Source organism: Podarcis pityusensis (genome assembly GCF_964106645.2).
Source record: "Podarcis pityusensis genome assembly, chromosome: 9".
NCBI classification, from domain to species: Eukaryota; Metazoa; Chordata; class Lepidosauria; order Squamata; family Lacertidae; genus Podarcis; species Podarcis pityusensis.
In genome coordinates this window covers 40,451,502-40,475,198 of record NC_138034.1, presented here as the reverse complement: position 1 = coordinate 40,475,198, position 23,697 = coordinate 40,451,502, and the positions used below count along the sequence as shown (strand labels likewise).

Sequence of the window (23,697 nt, the reverse complement as noted above, 5' to 3'; positions counted from 1 at the left end):
AGAGGCTGGTTTGACCGGTTCAAGACGAGATCTGGAATCCACAGCGTGGTCAGGCATGGAGAGGCTGCCAGTTCTGATGTTCCTGCGGCTGAAGACTTTGCATTGGAGTTCCTGGAGGCTGTGAAGACGGAGGGCTACGTTCCACAGCAGGTCTTCAACTGCGACGAGACCGGGCTGTTTTGGAAGAGGATGCCCAAAAGTACTTTCATCACACAGGAGGAGGCCAAGTTGCCTGGCCACAAGCCCATGAAGGACCATCTGACCCTGCTCTTCTGTGCCAACGCAAGCGGCGACCTGAAGATCAAGCCCCTGCTGGTGTACCACTCGGAGAACCCACGGGCCATCAAGAAACACAAGGTCGACAAGGAGCAGCTGAGTGTCATGTGGCGATCCAATAGTAAGGCTTTGGTCACACATGTGCTGTTTGTGGACTGGGTCAATCTTGCTTTTGGCCCTGCTGTCAAACAGTACCTGCTGGACAATGACCTGCCGCTGAAGGCTTTGCTTCTGATGGACAATGCTCCTGCTCATCCTAAAGGCCTTGAGGAGGACTTATTGGAGGAGTTCAGCTTCATCAGCATCATGTTCCTGCCGCCTAACACCACGCCACTGCTCCAGCCGATGGATCAGCAGGTCATCGCCAATTTCAAAAAACTCTACACCAAGGAGCTTTTCAGGCGATGCTTCGAGGTGACTGATTGCACCACCATCACCCTGCGGGAATTCTGGAAAGACCACTTCGACATCGTCACCTGCTTGAAGATGATCACCACGGCCTGGAACGGAATCAGCCAGAGAAATTTGAATTGCGCTTGGCGCAGCCTGTGGCCGGACTGTGTGGCACCAAGTGACTCTGATGCACCAGAGTCAACAGTGGTGCAGGACATTGTTGCCTTGGGGAGGACCATGGGCCTGGAGGTCACAGAGGAGGATGTCTGCGAGCCGGTGGAGGAGCACGACCACGAGCTGACCACCCAGGAGCTGGTCGAACTGCAGGCAGAGGCTGCGCAGGAGCAGGCCTCGCTGGAAGAGGAGGAAGCAACTGAGGAACGGCTGTCCTCCAAAGAACTGAGGGACATTTGCATGAAGTGGAAGGATGTGCAGGCTTTTGCACAGCGGCACCACCCTAACAAGCACGTGGCACATGACCTTGCGAACACTTTTGATACGACGGTCATGTCGCCTTTCAGGGAGGTGCTGAAAAGGCGGATGAAGCAGCAGACCATGGACAGGTTCTTCAGCAAGAAGCAAAGAGTGGAAGAGGAACCTTCTTCGAGTGGTCCCCCAGAGTCTTAGAAAATGTACAGTACACTTTGTTGATTTTTAAATGTTTTTCTGTCATGTTTAGAAACTTAATTTATTGTTCCTTCAATTTTTGAAATGCTCTTTACAGTATGTGTGACTTTAAAGAGCACTTAATAAACTCTTGTTGTACCAAATTTGGCTTTGTTTGGACTTTTTTTGACCATAGGAACGCATTAATTGAATTTCAATGCATTCCTATGGGATTTCGTGCTTCGCAAGACGAAAAATTCGCTAGACAAAAAAACTCGCGGAACGAATTAATTTCGTCTTGCGAGGCACCACTGTATTTTCAATTGCCTTCCTAGCAATGGATAGTCATGATCAATGACAAAATAGACAGGTCTTTTGATTGTAAAAAAAAAAGTAAGAAATTAAGTATGTTATATAAAACTACTGAACATATCTAGAAACAAAAAAGGTTTAAATTTTATGCTTAGTTGTTCGTACATTCAATTTATACCTCACTCCATTCCAAGAGCTGTGAATGACAACCATGCTGTCATAAGGAGGAAAAAAACTTACGATAGGGGAAAACTTTTGTCCAAGCTGTTTCACAATTCTTAATGATGCTTACTGTGCTTACATCAGAGGTCAGGCAGGGAAAAAAAATGATTTCACTTATGTGTCGGCAGTACTCAAACATTAACAGGTGACATAAGAGCACAGGCACAGCAGATCTAACAAAGCTGATTTATTGTTGCTTTCAATTGCTTTGTGCCTAGTTTTGTGAGTTGTAATGTTCACTGCTATATTTAGTATGCACTGCGCACCTGATTGACCACTTACAATGCATATGTGAGATCTCTCTCTCCTGCTCACTCGATGTACTTCAAATATGGCACTGTTCCCAGGGGTTCAGGGAAAAGGTTTCCAGTTGTCTTTCTGCCTTTAGTTTGCAAGCATACTCCTATTCCCATAAATGTCAGAGAAATCTACCTTTTAATAATTCTGATGGCCATATCACAACTTATATTTCACTGTATTAGCAATACTTCCCCAAAAGGTATGATGATACAAAGTCAAAAGGGAAGGTTTGAGATTTTTGTTTTGCTGGGCTGTGTTTTCTTCACCAAAGACAGCTGCTTTCTCAGCCCCTGAGAGGATTGCTTGGGGTTAACAAGCAGAGTCAAACAAGAGAGGATTAGGAAGCTACTAGTACTTCTAGGCTAATGCACTAAAACAGAACACTCCATGTGGAATAGGCATTGCTCACTCTTAGACATGTCCTTTCAAGGCACTGCCCCAGCTTATGACCCATGACAGAGTCAAAGGTCATATAATCAACGTATGGAGGTTGAATAAGAGGCCTTCCTGAACCTCCCCCCGCTTTTTTGAAACCATGAAAGGCATGAGAAAATTGAGATTTTGAGAGCGTATCTAAAAACTGACATAGAGGAACTCCTATTTCACAATACAATTTCTCTGCAGTATATTGCAAAACAGAAAGAATCCATTAGTTTCTGTGGCCTTCTAGAGATAGAACATATTTAGCCATAATAAATGTTAGTCTTTGAAGAATGAGATTCCAACCAGGCTTCCTACCTAGAAAAAGTATACATTTTGTGTTGTATCAGATCTGCATGATTTGTGTCCCATGAATCCAGCCCATCAACCAATATTATATGTAGGACCTGCTTTGATAATCCCGGTTTTTTCAATCCACGGCATGCAGCAAAACAGATTTATTTAGGTGCTTCTTGATTGTTTAGGCCTATAATCAATTGCTCCCTCTTAGATGAAGCAAACCTAACATACTACAGAAATTTACTGTTATTTACTAAATAACAGTAAAACATTATGGATGTAACTTCTAAAGCAGGAATGGGAAACATGTGGTCCTCCAGATATTGTTGGACAACAAGTCCCATCATGCCTGACATGTGAAGCACCAATGGACTCAAAGACGGAGATTTATGCTGGCCATTTGGAAAGAAAAGTAGCCCTTGGATAGTTGATAGACTGTGAAAAAGGCCCTTGAAATGAAGGAAGGCATCAAATTGTGCTGACGCTGCTCCAGGCCTATTGCTGAACTGATAAAACGTAAAAGTCTGGACTGTTGCACTTGTAACTTAGTTCTTTTATCTGCCAATTGGTTGAGCATGAGAATCTTAATCTCAGGGTCATGGGTTTGAGCAAAAAGATTCCTACGTTGCAAGGAGTTGGACGAGATGACACTTGTGGTCCCTTCCAGTTCTATGATTCTCGTGGTCCCTATGTGGCTGCAAGTTTCTCTGTTCACATGACCCACTTAATCAACTGTGATCCCTGGCACCCACCAGGGTTAGTACAGAGATTACTAACAATGAAATAGCTTCAGCAATCACCTTCAATGCTGGCCGTACCTATTGCCAATGATTTCTTACAGTTGTGATAGTGATGCAATTTCAGACATATAGCCGGGCAAGGACTGTATTATATGTGGAAATGGACCACTAACTGAACATACCCCAAAGTTCTGCTGGTGAAACTGAACAGGGCAATGGAGACAAGCTCCAACCTATTCTGATGACAGAGGCATATACTGGAAATAGCCCAAGCTGGGCCAACTGGATCAATCACTTTGAATGAGCTGCACACATAAATAACTGGAACGATGCCACCAAATTTGATTTCCTTGGCCTTCTACTACAAGGCAAAGCCCAGGAGATATTTGAAGGACTAACATAAGGGGTCTGGGAATCTACACTTCTGTCAGGAATGCTTTATATCAATCACTGGACAGAACAACAGAACCTGAGTGGAATTGAATAGTTTTTGGTAAGAGGAAAGTGGAGGAAAAGAAATCTGTCCAAGGTTTTGGATATACCCTGGCTAAGATGGCAGCATGAGGAACCTGCTGGCTTGAGATCAAATTATGGCTCATAGGTCTGAGAAGGAACTCAGAATAGTTCTACTTAAGAAGAAACTAAAGGGGTTACAAGAAGATACAAAGTTAGAACAAGCCACAGAAGCAGCTGAAAACAGCACAGCTCCAACAAGACAAGTGTGTGAGACCAAAACAGATGTTGTTCATGTACATGGAAGACATAGGGCTCAAATCTCAAAGAACTCTTTGAAGGCATGATAGCAATGCTGTGTGACATCAGTGAACTGAAAGCAGCAAGGGAACCACACAGTCTCAAAAAGAACAAGCGAGACAAGGCCACTAGGATAAAGCATGTGCCACTACAAGCAGGAAAGAATTACAGTGGCAGCCATGTTGGAACTGTGGCAGAACAAGTCATTTTAAACATGAGTGCCCACAGCAACATAATTGAAAGATGCCAGGAAACTTTCCAGGGTGGGAACTATGGGCTAAACTCCCACCTAGAAATCAGTACCCCCACAATGTATCTTACAGGCCAGTGAGAGCAGGCCAAAATACTACGTTGTTACAAAAATGGATGGACTTCCATGTAATATTTTGATTGCTTCTGGAGCACAAGCTATCCTTGTACATTCACAATTCTGGAAAAGTCAACTAAAGGATGGTGGCAGAAATGGAAGCCTTCAAGTTCTAAACCAGACCAAGCTCAGCATCATAGAAATATCAGTTACCCTCATCATGGTCACAAGTTGTCTACCTTGTGGAAGTTCAGTCACAGAAGACCCATCCGGGAAGCCCTAGTGGAGACAGATACCTTTAAACATATGATGCTTTAGACAAGGCCTCTACATTATAAAGGATAGAATGTCTGTCACTACAACAATGAGGGTAAAGCAGAGATGATGAAGTTTCTCTGGAGAAGACAGTGACACTGTCCCCATGAAGTGAACCGCTTATACTTAGGATGAAAGAAAACCTCAGAGAAGGAAGGGAATACATGCCAGACCCCATATTGCTAGGCCAACATGAGATTCTGATTGTGTGAACCACAGCCAAGAATCAGTTAGTCTGAGTCCCAGTGCAAGTGGCCAATGTGACAAGAGCCTCAAGTGTGTATCAAGACATGAATCTGTGATCATTTCATATGGACGTGGTGGTTTATGAATATTAGGCCCTTGAGGTGTTGGCAGTACAGCCAGACACTGCTATCACGCCAAGGCAGGAACACCAAGATAACCCTCATAGGAAGACAAAGAACAGGTAGCACATAGTACACTTTGTGCAGGGGCTGAGGCTGAAATAAGAGTGTCATAAAAACAATAGCAAGCAGTGAGAGGAGCTGTTGAAAGATTACAGTGATAGTTTTTCCAAAAGGGATGATGACCTGGGATGTACTGGGTTGACAAATACCTGATCAAGGCAGGAGATACAAGACCTGTGAGACTGGGGTAGTAGAGGATACAAGTATATTATCAGGCAGATTTCAGTCAGCAACTGCAGATGATGATGGAACCAAGAAACATCCATTAAGTCCCCGAGCTGCAGCAGAAGTCTTGGTAAGGAACAAAGATGGGAGAATTCAAATATATGTATGGATTTTCAACAGCTAAGCGATATTACTGTGAAAGAGGCCTATCCTCTCCCAGTGATTGCCCTGTGGAAGGTCTGGAATGGGATGTTTTTAATGCATTTCTTTCCTCCTGGTTTTAATGTATAGATGTGGCATTTATTTGGTTGTAAGTCGCTTTGGGTTGCCCTGGGCAAGATAAAGCAACTGACCAATTTAATAAATTAAAAACACACAAATAAACCATTATCAAACTAATCAGTGAAGTGCTGAACCAGACAGAATTTTGATCTGACTCCAGCAAAGTTATTCTTATATTCCATGCATTTGTGGGTGGCACTCTGACCCGCTGTGATGTGTTCTATTGGATTGGATCACACTCTAGACCTGCTTGGAAGTGCCTGTTTCTTCTCTACCCTGGATTTGGCCAATGGCAACTGGTAAACAGAGGTACATCCTAATGACCGACCCAAGACAGCATTCACCATGAAGCACAATTTAATGCTTTGCCCTTTGGACTCTGCAGTGCTCCAGTTATGTTTCAAAGATTGATGGAAGTTGTCTTGGCAGACCTACAGGGCACATATCGTCTGGTTTACCTTGATGACATAATTGTCATTGGAATATCTTTTGAAGAACATCTGCAGAAAATGACAGCAATACTAGAGAATCTTTGTCAAGCTAACTTAAAGGTGAAACCAGCAAAATATAATTTGTTCTGTGATGAAGCACCTAGACCAAGAAGCAACCCAGTCTCAGCCAACATCACACTCAGTTGCTGAGAAACAGAGTTTTGCTGATCTACTTGCATACTATAGAAGATTTATTGCTAACTTTGGCACTGTTGCCCAGCCATTACACAAATTGTCAGACAAGGGGCAAAAGTTCCAGGGGACCACAGCCAGCCAAGAATTGTTCCTAGAGTTAAAGCAAAGGCTCATGTCTGCACCAATTCTGGCTTACCCAGACCTCCAGCTAACATTTATCCTGGATACAGACGCCAGTGTCAGGTATTGCTGTGGTCCAACTAGCACAGTACGATGCTGATATGAAGGGAGTGGTTGCATATGCTAGGAAGGTGCCCATCAAAGTGGAAAGGAACTACCTCACTACAAAGAAAGACCCGCTAGTTGTAGTGATATTTACTAAGCATTTTCGTTTCCTCTTGGTAAAATAATGCCTGCTAAGGGCAGTTCGCAATTCACTTTGATGGCTTCATAACTTCTACGGGCCACAGGGACAGTTGCTGTGCTGGCTTGAGCACCTGGCTCTGTTCCAGCTCCAGTACCAGATTGCACATCACCCAGGAAAACAACACACAAATTCTGATGCTCTGTCAGGCATTGATAATCCCAACAAGAACTCTGAGGCTGAGAGATAACATGTTGATAATTTAATCATAACTCTGACACTAGAAGGAACCACTGCTGAAAATGAAGCAGGAATCTTGCTAGAACTACCACCTTCAAAGAAGTCCAAGTCTTGTAACTAGTGTCATGACTGACTCCTTAAGCACTGCTGGGCTCAGGTATGCAGTGGCAAGCTGAGTCAGACAAAGGAGGAGAACAGAAGGATGACATGGTGGGAGTTGAGACAAGGGGAACAGAGCCTGGGAGCTGAGGTAGGTGTTTTCCTCTTCCAGGATATGGCTGCTCTAGATGGGAAGACAGGACTCCCACAAACAAACTCTACTAGCCTGGATGGTCCACAACTGTTAAGGATGGGGTGAAATCATAAAATACATGCAATCCTTGTAATCACGAAACTACAGTGGTACCTCGGGTTAAGAACTTAATTCGTTCTGGAGGTCTGTTCTTAACCTGAAACTGTTCTTAACCTGAGGTACCACTTTAGTTAATGGGGCCTCCCACTGCCGCCACATGATTTGTGTTCTCATCCTGAAGCAAAGTTCTTAACCCGAGGTACTATTTCTGGGTTAGCAGAGTCTGTAACCTAAGGTACCACTGTACTTCTGTTATAGCCATAGCTCCCACAGTGATCAAACAAGCAAGTAGTCCTCTAGAGCAAGTCTCAATAAATATTCTGGGCTAGCAGATCATTGTCTAAGTGGGCAGAGACACACTTTCTGCCTGACCAAGAAGCTCAAACACTCTCTAAAGTATTTGTAGAACTGTTGGTTTGCCACTATGGTAACCCTCTGGAGCAGGGGTCGGCAACCTGTAGCCCATGAGGGTCATTTAAACGGCCCACGAGCCGCCCCTGAACCGAGCCATCCACTCAGCGAGCCCCCACTCACTGTGCTAAACAGGTGCAGCGCGGAGTGGGGACTCGCTTCCGTGGCACCAGAAATCGCGTCTGCGCATGCACAGACGCCAAAAACCATGTCTGCGCAGACGCCAAAAATCTGAGAAGACCCCACCCTACCCTCCCACTATATAGAAGGGTCTGGTGACTTCTGTTTCAGTGTATCTGAAGAAGTGTGCATGAACACGAAAGCTTATACCCAGAACAAACTTAGTTGGTCTCTAAGGTGCTACTGGACAATTTATTATTATTTTTTTATGTATTTCGACTGCATCAGACCAACACAGCTACCTACCTGAATCTAGGTGAACGCAGTTCATGTTCTCCTTACTCCTGTCTCACTAATCAAGGGTGAAATTTTTAATCGTGAGTATTCCACAAGAACTGCAATGTACTTGAGATAAGAAAAACCTGCACCATGCCCTACCATTCAGATGGGCTACCGGAACACTTGAATCTCTCACTGACAGCTATTTGTTATCTTTTGTGCAGAACTGGGACAGAATGCTCCCCTATGTCATGATGGCCTACAGATCTATTGTGCAGTCATCCACGTGCCACATACCATATATAGTAATGTTTGGAAATGAGACTACTTTCCCCATAGAATTGTTGAATGGAGCAGATGTACCGGTAAAATATACAAACCCTACGCATATTTACTGAATTAGTTGATATTTTTAGCACTGTAAGCCCAGCAGTGAAGCTCCATCAGCATAAAGTCACACAGAGGCAAAAGGAGCACTATAATCATGCATAGCAAGTGAGGGAGTGTCTGAGGCAAAAACCAGAGAAAGTGGAAACATCTAACTGTTACATTGCAGCAAAAATACAGAGGTTCATACACAAAAGTTTAGCAGAGTGTCAACCATTGCCAGTTCTAGGTGGGCATAGCTTTGTCCTATACTAAAATGGACTCAAACCATACCAGGGCCCTGATCCTGCAGAACAACAGGTCAACAGCTTGCCACAAAATCAAATATTTTTTTCTCACTGACAAAACCAGTTCTCAGAGATGCAAAGAAGTTAAGACATTAATGTCTTGTAGTCATGCACAAACTTTATAGATGGCACAGATTCAGAAGACGACACAATACCTTGCAAAGTCAATGAATCAAGGGAGTGAGTTCCATAGATGGGAGCATACAGCTACATCTGAAGTAGCACCATCAATGCAGGAGAATAAGCAACTGGTTCAGGGCTCTTTAGGGCCCCGAGACAAATATAACTAGACAATTGCAGCAAGAGCACAGAACACCCTGCTGAGTTGAGGACTATCGTTTGGATTAGCTGGATGTAAGAATTAGACTCCCCACCTCCCAAAAGGGTGGGTAATGTAATGTAATGGGACTGTGGAGCATTGGGAACACCTGTAGCTCTGACCTAAGAAGGGCTGACTTGCTGGAAAAGGGACGGCAAGAGGCAGACAGAAACAGAAAAGGAACAATAGCCTAGGAGTGTGTCTGAGAGGGCTGATGAAGCACCAGTGGGGACTCACGAGGTGGAGAAGATTCTTAGAAGGAAATTGTTGCTAGATAAAGTGACTCTGTATGAAAGGCCCTTGAAAAAAGGCAAGTCTGCTGTTAGATTGATACACAGCGGCCTGGGCTGCTGCACATTTAACCAAATTATTGTATGCCACCCCCTGGAGGTAGCTGCAAATTTCCCTGTTATCCATGAAATCAAGTTATTTCGTAACTACATGTCACTGTGAGTGCCAGCACCCACCAGGACAGGTACAGAAACAAACTAACACTGAAGGGCCTTCAGCACCTGCTTCCAGCCCTGATTATACCTACACACTACTGATGTACCAATGTACAGCAAGGAGCCTTGGTTGGAAGACACTGATCCCAAATTTGCATTGAATATGGCAGCTTGTGGCTCCACCCTGGCTCCAATATAAATCCATGTATATGACGTCAGACCAAAAAGTGCTCCTGGGAGTGTTCATTATAATTATTTTTTAAATGTTCATTTTAAATGGTGAAACCTGGTTCATTCATAGTTGGACAGACTTAGAGTAAACCTATTGAAATTGAACAGCCATAAAACATAACTTTTGGCCCATTGATTTCTTGGGTCTACTTGAAGCATTACTAGGTCTGGTTTCAACTGTCTACTTCTGCTTTTATGCTGTGATTGTTGTTTTATGATATTCTAATTTAATACTGCATCTACTATTTTATGTTTGCAAGCCACCAAGATTAATGTTATTGGGCAGCTTCTATAAAACCTATAAATAAATCTAAGCCCATATCTGGCTTCAGAGTGCTGGACAACAGGATCCTAGCAAAATTAGATGGTTGTCCTCTTTATCTCCATCTGTTGCAAACAACATGAAAAATGGGAAAACAGCATCATATACTACACAACTTTTCTTTAAAAGAACCAAGCCTAAAAGTTTTATATCAATATTTAAATGGTCATGAGGCAGCAAAACTTAATTCAAATCTTTACAGACTAGCAGTATCATCTGCACAGAACCATTCCATTTAGATTCTGAATGTGTGCAGTACTTTGAAATAGAGAACACAGAGGTCTTATACCAAGGTCTTAAACCAAGATCTTATACCTTGGTATAAAAAGGCCTTGGTACCTTGGTCTTATACCAAGGCCATAATCACACAATAAATTCAAAGCACTATGATACCACTTTATAAACAGTCATGGCTTCCTCCAAAGAATTCTAAGAGATGTAGCTCATTATGGGTGATGAGAATTGTTAGGAGACGCTAATTCCTTTTCCAGAGCTATAATTCCCAGAGTGGTTTAACAATCAATATCTCTTCACAAGGAACATGCAATTGTAGCTCAGGGAGGGGACTGGGGTCTCCTTCAACACCCTTAAACTACAACTCCCAGAATTCTTTGGGTCAAGTCATGACCTTTTAAAATGGTATCATACTGCTTTAAATGTATGGCTGTGAATGTGGCCCAAGTCAGAACTTTGGTCCAACCGGCAGAAGCTCGCCAAGATTTGAGACTGGAAAATTTTCCCAGCCCTACCTGGAGCTGCCATGTAGTTTGGACCTTTTACACGTGTATGCATGCATAGGAACCAACTCCTAGGAGCCGAGGTTCCTTTGCCCACCCCCAATAAAACATTAAAATGGTGTGTGTGTACTGCATCCTGTCATTGATTATGTGGGGCAGGGCTTACCTGCCTCCCCACAAAATTTTATTCAAGTTGGCACCCCGGTTGCATGTACTCTAGTATTGAGCTATGGATGTTTCCCCATTGGCATCATTAAAATCTAATTCACAATCAGAGGATGAAAATACAAATCTATATTTCAGAGAGAGAAAATACCCAACTGTCACGCATCATGTAATGTTTGAAATCTGTGTGCGCGCACTATTTTCTTATATACTGTCTATACTGTACAATCTTTTTCCTTAAAAAAAAATAAATTACAGCTACAGCACTTGATTTACAGTATCTTGCTCAACAAACCACGCAACAGAAAGTGGTCACACTGGAAACCAGACCCAGCATCATTATTTACAAAGTAAGTGAAGAGTTTGACATCACATGGCTTTACAAAGCCTTATGCTACAAGCCCTTTTGCCTTCCAAAAAGTCCTCATTTGTAGGTCATGCTCTCATTATCTAGTTCTGGGATCTGTTTTGATTCAATTACAGAAAATTACTAATAGTTTATTCCGAACTGACCAGCTCTTCCTAACCCTTCTGTTTTATATCTGTTCTTAATCCCTTCTCCCACTCCTGCCTTTGACATGCCAGGGAGGGAACTACATTTACAAATTGGTGATGATTTTGTCATTCATTGAAAGAATACATTCTGTTCTGTTTCCCTGGACACAGTTGTTCCTCTTATTGGGGTTGTTTATAGAGTCAGCACTTGAACTTTACCTCAATTTGCATCTCTACCATATCCCAAACGCCATTCAAAGGAAAATGGGTGTGTATTTGAAATCAATGGGCATTTTACATTACCAAGCCCTTGTTAATCAGAAATGACTAAATGGCTTTGGACAGACATATAATTTTTAACAAGAGAAGAGTGGAAGATATGGGTTTGAGCTACCTCAAAGTACTTTATTTATGTAGCCACAATAATCAAAAGGAAGTTGAAGGTTGAGAAAATAAGGGTCAATAGTTTTAGGTAATTTAACGCACAACATCCACTGTTTGCACTAAAAAGGGGGAGGAGAGAAATTCACCAAACTCATTCAATGACTGCGATAGTAATGGAATTATTAACTCAATCACACTTAGACTAACAATTTTCTCTGCATGCATCTTCTTATCAGAAATTAACTGTATCATGACTTACTACAACAGTTAAACAGTGAAAATAACATACAGACATTCCTCTTGTACACCTTCATACCTCTCAGCAAGGTTCTCAAAACTATTAAGAACTGGCACAAGCTAAACTTGGGGCAAATGAAAGTAACTTTGTGGTTGTGGATGAAGACTCAGCTGACATAAGGAGTCTTTAGGAAATTCCCAATAAGCAAATTTGTTTGAAAGAAAGATGGGGCTTCCCAAAAAGGAGGTAGTGGTTTCTACGTGCTTCGGGTGGGAGTCTCTAGGCAAACAGAAGTATAGAAGTTTGTAAATTACAAGGAAGAAACCCGTTTTTAAAAGAAATCAAAACTACCTAAGAAGGGGTTAGGGAGAGGAGGGGATTTGTTTGCTCAAGCCCATTAACAGCCTGTAGGGATCATACTCGAGTGCAAGTAAAAACCTTGAACTGTTTTGATATGTTTTATGGGTCTCTTTTGCAGGCTATCTTGAAGATCTAGCTCAATAATTTTTTTTAAAAAATCGTCAAAAACTCCTCTTCCTGCACCAATATAAAGGTGTACCCTAAAGGGGTGGGCTGCAGGCCCCACTTGTATTATATTTCAATAGTATGAAGTGCATTAATCCAAAAATAAAAGTGTCAAAAATGCAAGCTCAATTCCCTCCTGGTTTCTGGGATGATGTACAAGAATCCAGGGGTTCCCCAGAGGCTTTGTCATTGTAGGTTGTAATGTTTATGCCCAGCAGCCTCCTGCATCAACATGGTATAATGATATTATCACACCGTGTACACAAGGCTTCTGGGTGTGTGTGTGATGCAGACTAAGACATCAAGGAAGGTTTGGGACTTGTGTCAGGGATCCCAACAGATCTAGAAGGCCTCAGTTCCGCAGCAATTCCATCACGGGCAACACCATAAATCTATCACCTAATTATTTCTGAAATTTCATCTCTAATTGATGATATAGTGTTTGTACAGCATTGTTGCCTCACTGCTGGGGCTTTGTACGCACCATTAATCAAAACAGGAAAATCTTTCAAGTACATTAGAAGCCTTTTATTTTTCGGAACCCCAGTTTATTTCTTGTGCTCAATCTTCTATATAACAATTTTATATATATTAGTGAGACACGCATGGGTACTGACTCTTTATACTAATTATATGCTTTTAAAAATAATTACACACATTCCTTTGGATTGATATATTTGTTTCCCTCCTTTGACTATTGTCGATTACGGGGGGTAGCCTTGCTACAGGTTTGCTTTGTGAGCTCCCTAATTTCACTTACCAGTACATGTTCTTGATATCCTACAGTAATTATAATGGTTACAAATAATTATACATGAGCGATAAACCCTTTGCAGTAGTAAAGGATACCATTCATACAGCACTCATATGCTTTCCCTACCTCTGAACCACTCAGAGAGGGGGGGGGGGTCATGAAAAATCTCGAAGCAGTTTACATAAAATATATACGCCACAAGTTTTATCATCCCTACCATAAAAGTAAGGTATACAACGTTTTAACCAAAGTCTGAACACAGCCACTTCACCAAGTGCATATAAAGCCTGCACAGAATGACCAAATATCCCCAGTGGTATTGAAAGAGCACTTGTAGTATTCTTTTTTCAATGCTCCTACCAAGTATTTGTAAAGTACTTTTATTTATCACTCCAAAGACTTGTATGTATTATCTTAACAAGGATCCTGTAAGGAAGCTCAGAAAGAATTGAAAGTACAGTACTGAATCCTGGTGCCATAAGCATATGCACGTAATGAAATCTGGGACCCAAACAATTTTAGGCCTGTTTATGACTCGCAGCTACTCAATTTACCTTTGTATTAGATCCAATTATTATAATTTTCTCTATATTCTTAACACACAGCTAGGCTGCAAAAACGATATGGCTGCTTTATGATGTGTGTTGAATTCTATGCTGGTCTCTTTCAGTTTTTGTGCTGGCTTTTACAGATTTTAAGTATTTTGGATTTTGGATGTTTTAAAAGTTTTTAACATGTAAGCAGTATTTGGTGGTGGTGATTTTTATACCTGTACACTGCATTGTTAAGAGTTTTTTACCTGAAAAGCAGTTTATACATTTATTATGTAAACAAACAGTTCCAAATTTACTGATGGGGACTAACACAGAAATATCATGGCTTGTCAAAGGTTAGCCTGTGAGTTAATGGCTGAGAAACAAAGTAAGATCTTCAATCTCAAAACTTGTGTGTATCTGAAGAAGTGTGCTTGCACACGAAAGCTCATACCAAGAACTAACTTAGTTGGTCTTAAAGGTGCTACTGGAAGGATTTTTTTTAATCTCAAAACTTGTTCTTTTAATTATTGAGCCATCAGAACACAAACTGACACCTTCATTATGGATACTACCACAAAGATATGAATATCAAAAAGGAACATAAGATTCCTATTCTGAGGCAGAAAAAATGGTCTGTCAAACTAAGTACTGTCTACTCTGAGCTCTCCATGGTCTCAGATCAAGGTCTTTTTCAGCACTGCTACCTGAGCTCCTTTCCCAACTGGAGATTAAGTCTTGGAGTTTCCACACATAAAACACCAAAGAGTTGTCTTCTTGACTTAGGACTCAATTGCAAATGGTTTGTCCCTAAGGCAATAAATTCACATTATACTCTATTTCATCTTGTTACACCTGTGGTGACCTTGTCCACAGCTGAACTGAACAATTAAATGCACAGTACATAACCCCCATGTGGCCAGGCTCCTCCTCCAGCTAAGATTGAGGCCACATGGTTAAGATCATCTTTTTATATTATGAAGTCCCTAAACTGATGGGAGGGTGGGGCAAGATTTTGGTTTCACAAACTAGCCTTATGAATGTTCTGAGTCATGGTGAGAGAATAATGTAGCATTTGCTGCTTTGGCCTAATTTTTCTAGTGTTCCTAAGGACATGGTAACTGTAATCTCAACATGGATCACAAGACCAATTCATCATCCCCAAATCCCCTGAAATGTCAGATAAATGGATTTTGTGAATTTGACCTGGTAGCACCCATGTCCTGCTGTGGTAAATTACAAATACAGTGGTACCTCGGGTTAAGTACTTAATTCGTTCCAGAGGTCCGTTCTTAACCTGAAACTTAATTCATTCCAGAGGTCCGTTCTTAACCTGAAGCACCACTTTAGCTAATGGGGCCTCCCGCTGCCGCCGCGCCGCCAGAGCATGATTTCTGTTCTCATCCTGAAGCAAAGTTCTTAATCCGAGGGAATATTTCAGAGTTAGCGGAGTCTGTAACCTGAAGCGTATGTAACCTGAGGTACCACTGTATATGATGCACTCTGTGTGGACACTGACTAGATTCATTATGACAATATTTCAGAATTTCCATTCTATCGTTTTTGCAGCATGATGTAGGTTTATTCAGCGTTAAGTCCCATAAACCAATGAGACTTACTCCTAATTAAATATTCATAGTATTGCATCCTCAAACTGAGTGTCCTATTGTTGAAGTCATTACCGTAATAAAAACCTCCTTACAATTTTCCTTCCTTCTTCTGAGTAGGTTTTTACTCCCTGCCTAGCTGCCATTCCATCAAAACTATGTACTTTGTAGTCTCCATCTCCATTCCCCCAAACATCTTCCATCTACTCTTGGGAACACACATTTAATATGCTGCCCAGTGTTTTTATATCACATGCTGGGGTTCAACATAAGGAAATGGTAATACAGCTAAATAAAATAATAGGCAAGTGTATACATAAGAATTAGCATTATATTCTAAAGCAGGGGTAAGGAACCTGTGGTCCTCCATAAGTTGTTGTGTTTCAACTTCCATCAGCCCCAACCAGCATTTCTTATGGTCTGGGATAACAGCAAGTATACATCTGGAGAGCCACAGGTTTCCCATGCCTGCTCTAGATACACAATCAATATAGAACATAAGAAGAGTCTGAGACAAAGAGGGAGAGGACTGCTGAGCTCATGTCCTGCCAATAGGCTTCCCATACGCATCTGGTTACTCCCTGTGGGAAGAGAATGTTGGGCTCCGTGGCTCTTTGGTCAGATCCTGCAGGGTTCTTACGATAGTGGCATGGCCCAACTGTATACAAAAGTCTTTTCAAAATTGTATACGAAAGTCTCTCTGAGACTCCACTGACTACACTAGGTGTTCTTCACTAACAGGTTGGTGTAAGATTGCTACCTTTGACTTAGAAAATAGGATTTGAGTGGTCTGAACTAGAGATACTTGAAAAGCGCCTCGGTTGGCACTCTAACAATGCAGGCTGTGATCATCAAATCCCTTTTAAGATTTCCTGCTTTCATAAAATGAACCCTACTCAAGTGATTTGTGGGTTTCCCTATTTGCATTTCCACTATCATTTGCGGCAGGTATGAGAGTACAAACATGGAACTTCTGGCTTCCAATCTAGAGCTTAGAGTGCTCATCCAGGAGCGTGCATACATTATATGTTTGGGGATGTGATTTTCAAACTTTCTGAAAATGCCATCTCCTAATTTTATTAGACCTTCCAAGGTATTCAGCCTAAAAATTTAATTGAGCATGCTTATTTACTTCCTTTATCCTCTTCACTATTATCTTCCTGCCTAGCATCTATGTATATACTCCCCACATATTTCTATCACTCACACACCAAGTCATATGTCCCTATATGGATCCTACGTACACCTGTATCACTTCATCTCCAACTAGGGCAAATTGGGCTGTAGAAATCAGGCACCTGTGACCCTTTTGTTCCCTTTCAACCATTCCATGGGAACAACCTGCTTAGGGGGGGCCGCTGGCAGTTGATAGACCTATTACTGATAAAGTATGCAAAATTATTTATATTCTCTTCTACTACTGGCTCCCCATATTTTGGGAGTCCATTGGGGCCCATTCCTAGCTTGAGATCCTGGTATAATATCAAGCAGATTTTCCAACAAAGTAGGGCAAGAAAAGAATAAGAAAGGACTTTCTATTATTATTTCAATTCCCTATCTACCTCTTGTGGTGCATCTTCTAGAAACACAAAAAAGCATACAAACGTTCTCATAAGGATTTCTGACAAAATACTACAAAACTTCTCTAAGGAGGATCAGCTGATAAAGCAATGATCCCAGGCAACAACTCAGGAATTTTTCTAAAACAAGTGCAGCATAGCTGTAAAGCAGGAAGGCTGTTTCAAAAATTTTACCCGTTATTAACTATCTGATCTTTGGCTAATGTTTGTCTCTGAACCTCAGCACCTGCCTCATCTTCAATACAGGGATAATGATACTGACCTACCTTACAAGGTTATTGTAATGGTCATTGTGCTATATACAAAGCACACTATAAATGTCAACTATTTTCTAAAAACATTTTTCCATTTCTGGACACTTTTAAGATGTAAATTTATATTTAGAAACCAACAGTGGTTTAAAAAAACACATGCCAACAGAGTTCTTATTTTTTTAAATGACACATAGGCGTAGTGTTCTAGTATGTTGGTGAAATTCTGCCCCCCCCCCAAAAAATTAGCATTATCAAATGTCTTATTTCTTTAAAAAATGTAGAAGACAGAATTAAAATACTGTAGAGATTTTGTAGAACTGAACGGTGAACTCCCCTAATAAATGACAGGCATGGCAACATGTACAATCTTAACTGTACCACTGCTGTGTGTTGATCAAAGTTGGAGATGCAGGTGACTATTATGGGCTGAGGAACTTTTGAGGCTTCTGAAAGTGGCTCCCCACCCCCTCAGTTACTGCCAGTCAGCACCATAACTAATATATATATCCATCATTTTATTTGTATGCTGCCATGGGTGTAGCAGGGGGCGCAGCTTCCCCCAATCAATAAAAACAATAATACTTCACTAACTGAGGTTCGGCCTCCCCTAACAAAAGCCTGCCTGCCTAACATAAATCCTGGCCATGCCCATGCCTTTCCAGGCAGCTTACAACATGTAAAACATAATTACAAACATAACAATAGTAGTCACAAACAATGAACAAAACATACACAACCAAATGAAACAATTTCCACATAAATTGAAAGATCTAAAAATAAAGGTACAAAAAAATAAACAGCATCAACAACAGCAACAAAAACCTCAAAACTATACCTCAACCCAGTGCTATTTTTCTAGAAAAAGAGGTGCCGGAACTCACCACAAACGCCTTCCTTGTTCTCTTACCACAACAATGGTGCCCACCTGAGAGTTTCCAGAACTGAGCTGTGGTGAGTTCTGGCTGAAAACAAGCCAGAATCTGTTCCACAGCATCAGCTTTTATAGCTGGAGTCAGTCAGGGCCCCACCCTCCCAGGCCCACTAGGAAAGGACAGCAAGGCAGGGAGCAGGTCTTCCAGGACTCACAGCCAAGATGCTCTCTGGCCTTGATATCTTTTCTTTCCCATAAGGAGCATTGTTCTCTACCACCAGCCCTATTTTTCTTTCACAATAACTCTGTGAGGTAGGCAAGAGTGAGGAAGTGACGAGGCCACCAGGCCCCATTCGCACTCCGCATTTAAAGCACTATCACACCACTTTAAACAGTTGTGGCTTCCCACAAAGAATCCTGGGTACTGTAGTTTGTTATGAGCGCTGAGAGTTGTTATGAGGCCCCTATTCCCCTCACAGTAGAGGTATCGGCTGTCAGACCACTCTGAGAATTGTAGCGCTGTGAGAGGAAAGGGCTCTTCTCTCAGCACCTTTAACAAACTACAATTCCCAGGATTCTTTGGGGGAAGCCACAACTGTTTGCACCAGTATGATAGTGGACCTCATGGCAGTGTGGGGATTTGAACCTAGGTCTCCATGATCATAGTTCAACACTCCAAGCACTACACCTCACCTGTTCTCAGGATAGCCCTGATGTACATAGGAAAGTGCTTACACAAACCTAACTGGGTCTTTGGGTCCTGCGGCCTTTACCACATTCTTGAAGCTATTTCTACAGTAATTATATTCTTGTTATTAAGTCCCTTTTTACATACTACAGTCTCCTCTTTTCCTATAATTAGATTATTTTAACTATCATAACTGTCAAGTTTATCCTGTATAGAACTTTTCTCTCAATGAATGTAGTTAAAAATCAGATTCTATATCCCTGTTTTTCCCCAAGTTCCCAACAAGCAAACGGGCCTGCTGAAATTAACAATCAGTAAGGTAGACAATACTATTTTTATTGCTCTGAAGTATCACAACTTTTCTGAGGTAAAACACTCAAGAAGAATAAGGTGACTAAGAAGCTAGCCAAAGCCCAAACAGTGGAACAGTGGAAAAGGAGGGACTGTTATAAAACTACTTGTGAGTAAAGTCATATAATTATCACAGTGAAGTGCTCAGAGTTGAACTTAAAAGTAATCACATAGAAGCACATGGGCAAAGTTGGGAGGTGCAGCCCAATCCCAGACATATTTACTCAGAAGCAAGTCCTGCCAAGTTTACTGAGGCTTACTTTTAGGTAAGCAAGTTTAGGATTGTGGCCTTCATAACAAGCTCAGGACATGTGTAGCTACTACATTAGCACCCCGTTTTCTTACAGCAAGGCTGTTACTTGTTATGAAAGAATGCCAAAATATACAAGGCTCTCTTCAGAAAAAAGATCTTGCTTACACAGTGAACCAATTCTAGTATGACAGTGCTACAAGATGTGGTGTGTGCTGCTGTATACTCCGTTAACATGTTATTAAGAATTAATAAGAGAACATGTAAGGACTTTCCTGTATAGCTGCATGGAAGGGAGGAGGGACAGAATTAATGTTGACACCTTATCATCCTAACACTATAATGCCCTGCACTTTTCATACTGAACTATAGAAGGATTACGTTCTCTTAGAGGTGATACAATGCCTTGTACCCTTGTAGTCTCCACCGGACACAAACAGCATCACAAATGCTTGGTGTCAAATACATGTATTTTTATTCAAACGTCTCATAGTCTTTAATAGCAGGTTTGCTTTTCTTTGATCAAAAGTACACACAAGGCCTAAAGCACCGTCCATTTACAGTGGTGTAGTGGTACACACATACCCTTCCCCTCCAAGTCATACACATCATAAAATCCTAAAAATACTTTAAAACTAAGCACCAACGCTTAAGAAATAGGGCACCACATTTTAAAAGCTGGAATTTTCACAGCCCTCTTCCCTGACAGGCCACAGCACCTTGTAATATAATAAACACTAACTTCCCCTACAAACAGCTACAGTGAATGGGTAATAAAACTTGCAATCATTTGGAGGGGAGAGGGGAAGAGAGACACACCAAGCCAACCCAAGTATAGTCACACAAGCAGCAAGGGAGATTCTTCCCTAGCGAGCTAAAATGGAGACAGAATTTCATCTCTGCCCTAGAGAAACAGACAGAAAGGGCAGCAGCACCAGGTCTAGGTCAAGGTCACTAGCGGGGCAATCTGCAGCTGCTTGCATAGCTGTCTTCAACCGCATAGACAACACGCTTCCCAAAACTCTCAGTTCAGACTTTCAATGCACACATACACAACAGGCTCTTCCGTTGGTTTTTTTTTTTTAATAAGCCTCCACAAAACTCTCTGCGTGCTTTGAAAATGCCCATTTGCTCTTATATTGCACTTTATTGTATTTTAGGGCTGGGCGAACTTTCAATCAGAAGCCCTCCGAGATTTATACATATGAAAATACATAATTTAAAACTGAAAGGTTACTGACCTTGCCCCCACCCCACCGCTCCCCCCCTTTTTTTGAAGCAAGTGACCCAAAGAAAAGGAGTAGCAGTGGACGCAATTGTAGCCCCTTTAGACATTCAGGAAACTCAATTGTGCAACCTCTCTGAACTAGCTTTTTAGGATAGGGAAACCTCAATATTCCAAAACCGAATCCACTAACGTGAGGGCGATTAGACGGTGATGCGGGGGGGGGGTGCTTAGAACAGTGCCGGGAGGGGCCCAATAGGGCGCCCTTCTCCCTCGGCTTTGCGCGGCAAGAGAAAGGAGCAACGTTGGTGCGCGCGATCCCTCCGGTGCCATTGGTGTCCCCACCTCTGCTACGGTTCATGCGTGGCAGGCTGCTAGTGTGTGCTTGGGAGGGGAGGGAAGAAGGCAGAGAGAAAGGATGAGAGGGCGGGAAGAAAAGTGGGAGGGGGAGGTCAGTCCTCTCTCCAAGACCCTTCCCCTGATAAACTATCGGAAAATTATGTATCTGTGGAGAGAGGGAAGTAATCGATCGCGCTCTTTTGTCTGAGGCGAGAGGAAAGGCGGCGGGGAGCCCCCCCCCCGCACACAAAAACACGCGCAGGGCACACACGCCATCCGCGACAACCTTAGCCCTCTCTCCCTCTCCCTCCCTCCCTAGTGAACTTCAGGTGACCGACCATGGCTTTGACACATAAGCAGTTCAGCCCCGCCGACACTGAACCCGGGGGCAGAGCCAGGGAGGGGCCGGGCGAGCAGGCGGCGAGCAGAAGTGCCGGAGGCAGAGCGCAGGAAAATGACCCCTAAATCCACCCACGCCGCCCCCTCCGCCGCCTTCCTTCCTCCTTTCTTTAGAGACACCAAGCCAACGCGAAGGCTCCTTTTTTTTTTTAAAGACAAGACATATTATTCGTATGTGTGTGTCCCCCCACACAAAACACACTTTTATTTCCTCCTCCTTCCAAGAGCGCCCGATCGCTTCTTGCTACCACAGGGAACCAGAAGAAAAAGTTAGCTGCTTTGCAAAGAATTGAGGAGGAGGAACAATCGGGGGGGGGGGAGCGGCGGGTTGGAGGTGGAAGAGGAAGAAGCGGGGTGGGAAAGGAGGGAGAGCGCGGGGTGAGCGGCTGTGTCAATGTGTGGTGTGTGCATTGCCTGCAGGCTGTGGGAGGAGGAGGAGGAGGAGGGCACTTTTCCGAGTCCTTCCTGCGCTCTGCTGCTCTGGTCTGGGGCAGCGGCGGCGCTGAAGCCTCCGACTCGCCCAGGCTCCATCTGACCCTGCATTTTATTGCAGCCGCGAGGAGAAGCCCCGAGCTCGCTTGCCGCCGCCGCCGCCGCTCTGCAGGGACCTCGCATGCCACGATCTGCCTCCCGTGCCGTCCCCCACCCCCCCAATATCATGCTCGCTTCTCCTCGGCGGCAGCGAAGCAGCAGCCCCGGATTCTCTCGTGTGTGTCTCTCTCGCTGTGTGTCCCCCCCCCCAACGCCGCCGCCGCCACCCGCGCCGCTCCCTCCCTCCCCCGCCGCTCTTCGCCTCCTCCTCCCCGGCTCCGGGGCCGGCGAGCCCAGCCGCAACCTTTAGCCGGAGACGGACCTCGCGATTGATTCCGCGCAAGGCGCCAGCGAACCGCTTTCGTTTCCAATTGTGCAACTCCCCACCCCAATAAGAATAACAGTAATAATAATAAGAAGAAGCCTCTTCCTTCCCCCCCAACACATACACACACACATACACACCCCAGCCATAAAGAGAGAAATCCATTCACACACAAATGCACAATCACAAGAAAGGGGAGGGAAGAGAGGACGAATAGAGCGAAGAAAGAGAGGGGAGGGAGGGAGAGGGGAGACACACACACACACACTCGCTCTCTCCGGCTCGCTCTCTCCCTCGCACACACACATACACACGCGCGCACACATGGAGGGGGAAAGAGAAAAAAATTAAAAGGGCACAAGGCTGTTCATCACCAACATGGCTGCCTTAGCTCAGACCTAAAAGAGGAATAACCCAGGCTGTGTCTTTGTCAGTTTCACCTCTGTAACCCTAAACTAATGCACAAAACAACGGAGGAGGCTGCGGAGGGGAAGGAGGCAGGCAGAGACCGGGGGGTGGGGTGGGGGGAGAGAGAAAGAGAGAGGGGGCGAGGGAGAGAAGGAGAGAAGGGGGAAATGGGGGGGAGGGAGAGAGGGAGAGAAAAAAAAGGAGCACTTACGTGAAGAGAGGCGCTTGGGTTGCTCCTGCTTCCTCCTGGGCATTTTCCCCCCTTTTCACATTCTCCTCCTTGGTTTAATGGGGGATCAAATATATATATTTTTAAAAGCCCAAAAGTGGGACAGAGGCAGGCACAAAGCAGGGGCAAAGGGTGGTTGCCCAGCAAGGGCTGGTTTTCTTCTCCTGGGCAATGGGGGTGGGGGGGTTGAGAAGCTGCTTTTCCTGGAGCCAAGGAGAAGAGCCCCCCCGCCTCGCCTCTCTCCCCTTTTTCTTGCCCTTCCTCCCCCACCTTTTCTCTCTCTTCTTCTCTCCCCCCCCCCCGCCTCCCCTCCCCCGGTCGTGCACCTGGCTTGTCCCCGGTCGCAATATTCTTCAATAGAAATGGATCTAATGGGCGAGGGAGAGTGTGTGCTCATATGCGGTGTCAATAATGAGGGCTGGTGCGGCGGTGTCTATGGCTGCTCCCTGTGTGTCTCCAAGCCCCTAACTAACACTAATGCAGGGATCAAAGGGCAGCGGCGGCGGCAGCAGTGCTCACAGCTCACACACAGGCTGGAGAAGGAGAGAGAGGCAGAGAGGCAGAGAGAGGAGACGAGACACACACACACGCACACGCACACAAGGC

The 23,697-nt window shown here is 43.6% G+C and overlaps 1 protein-coding gene across 1 annotated transcript in view; it reads right to left on the bottom strand.

Annotated features, from left to right (window-relative positions):
- The window catches only part of ZNF827 (zinc finger protein 827), a 128,990-nt gene extending 105,548 nt beyond the window's left edge, over positions 1-23,442 (bottom strand). The window contains 1 exon segment of the mRNA XM_081021862.1: positions 23,074-23,442. Within this exon segment, the coding sequence (XP_080877988.1) occupies positions 23,074-23,116 (43 nt within the window). The 5' untranslated portion in view covers positions 23,117-23,442.
- Between the last annotated feature and the right edge of the window lie 255 nt (positions 23,443-23,697).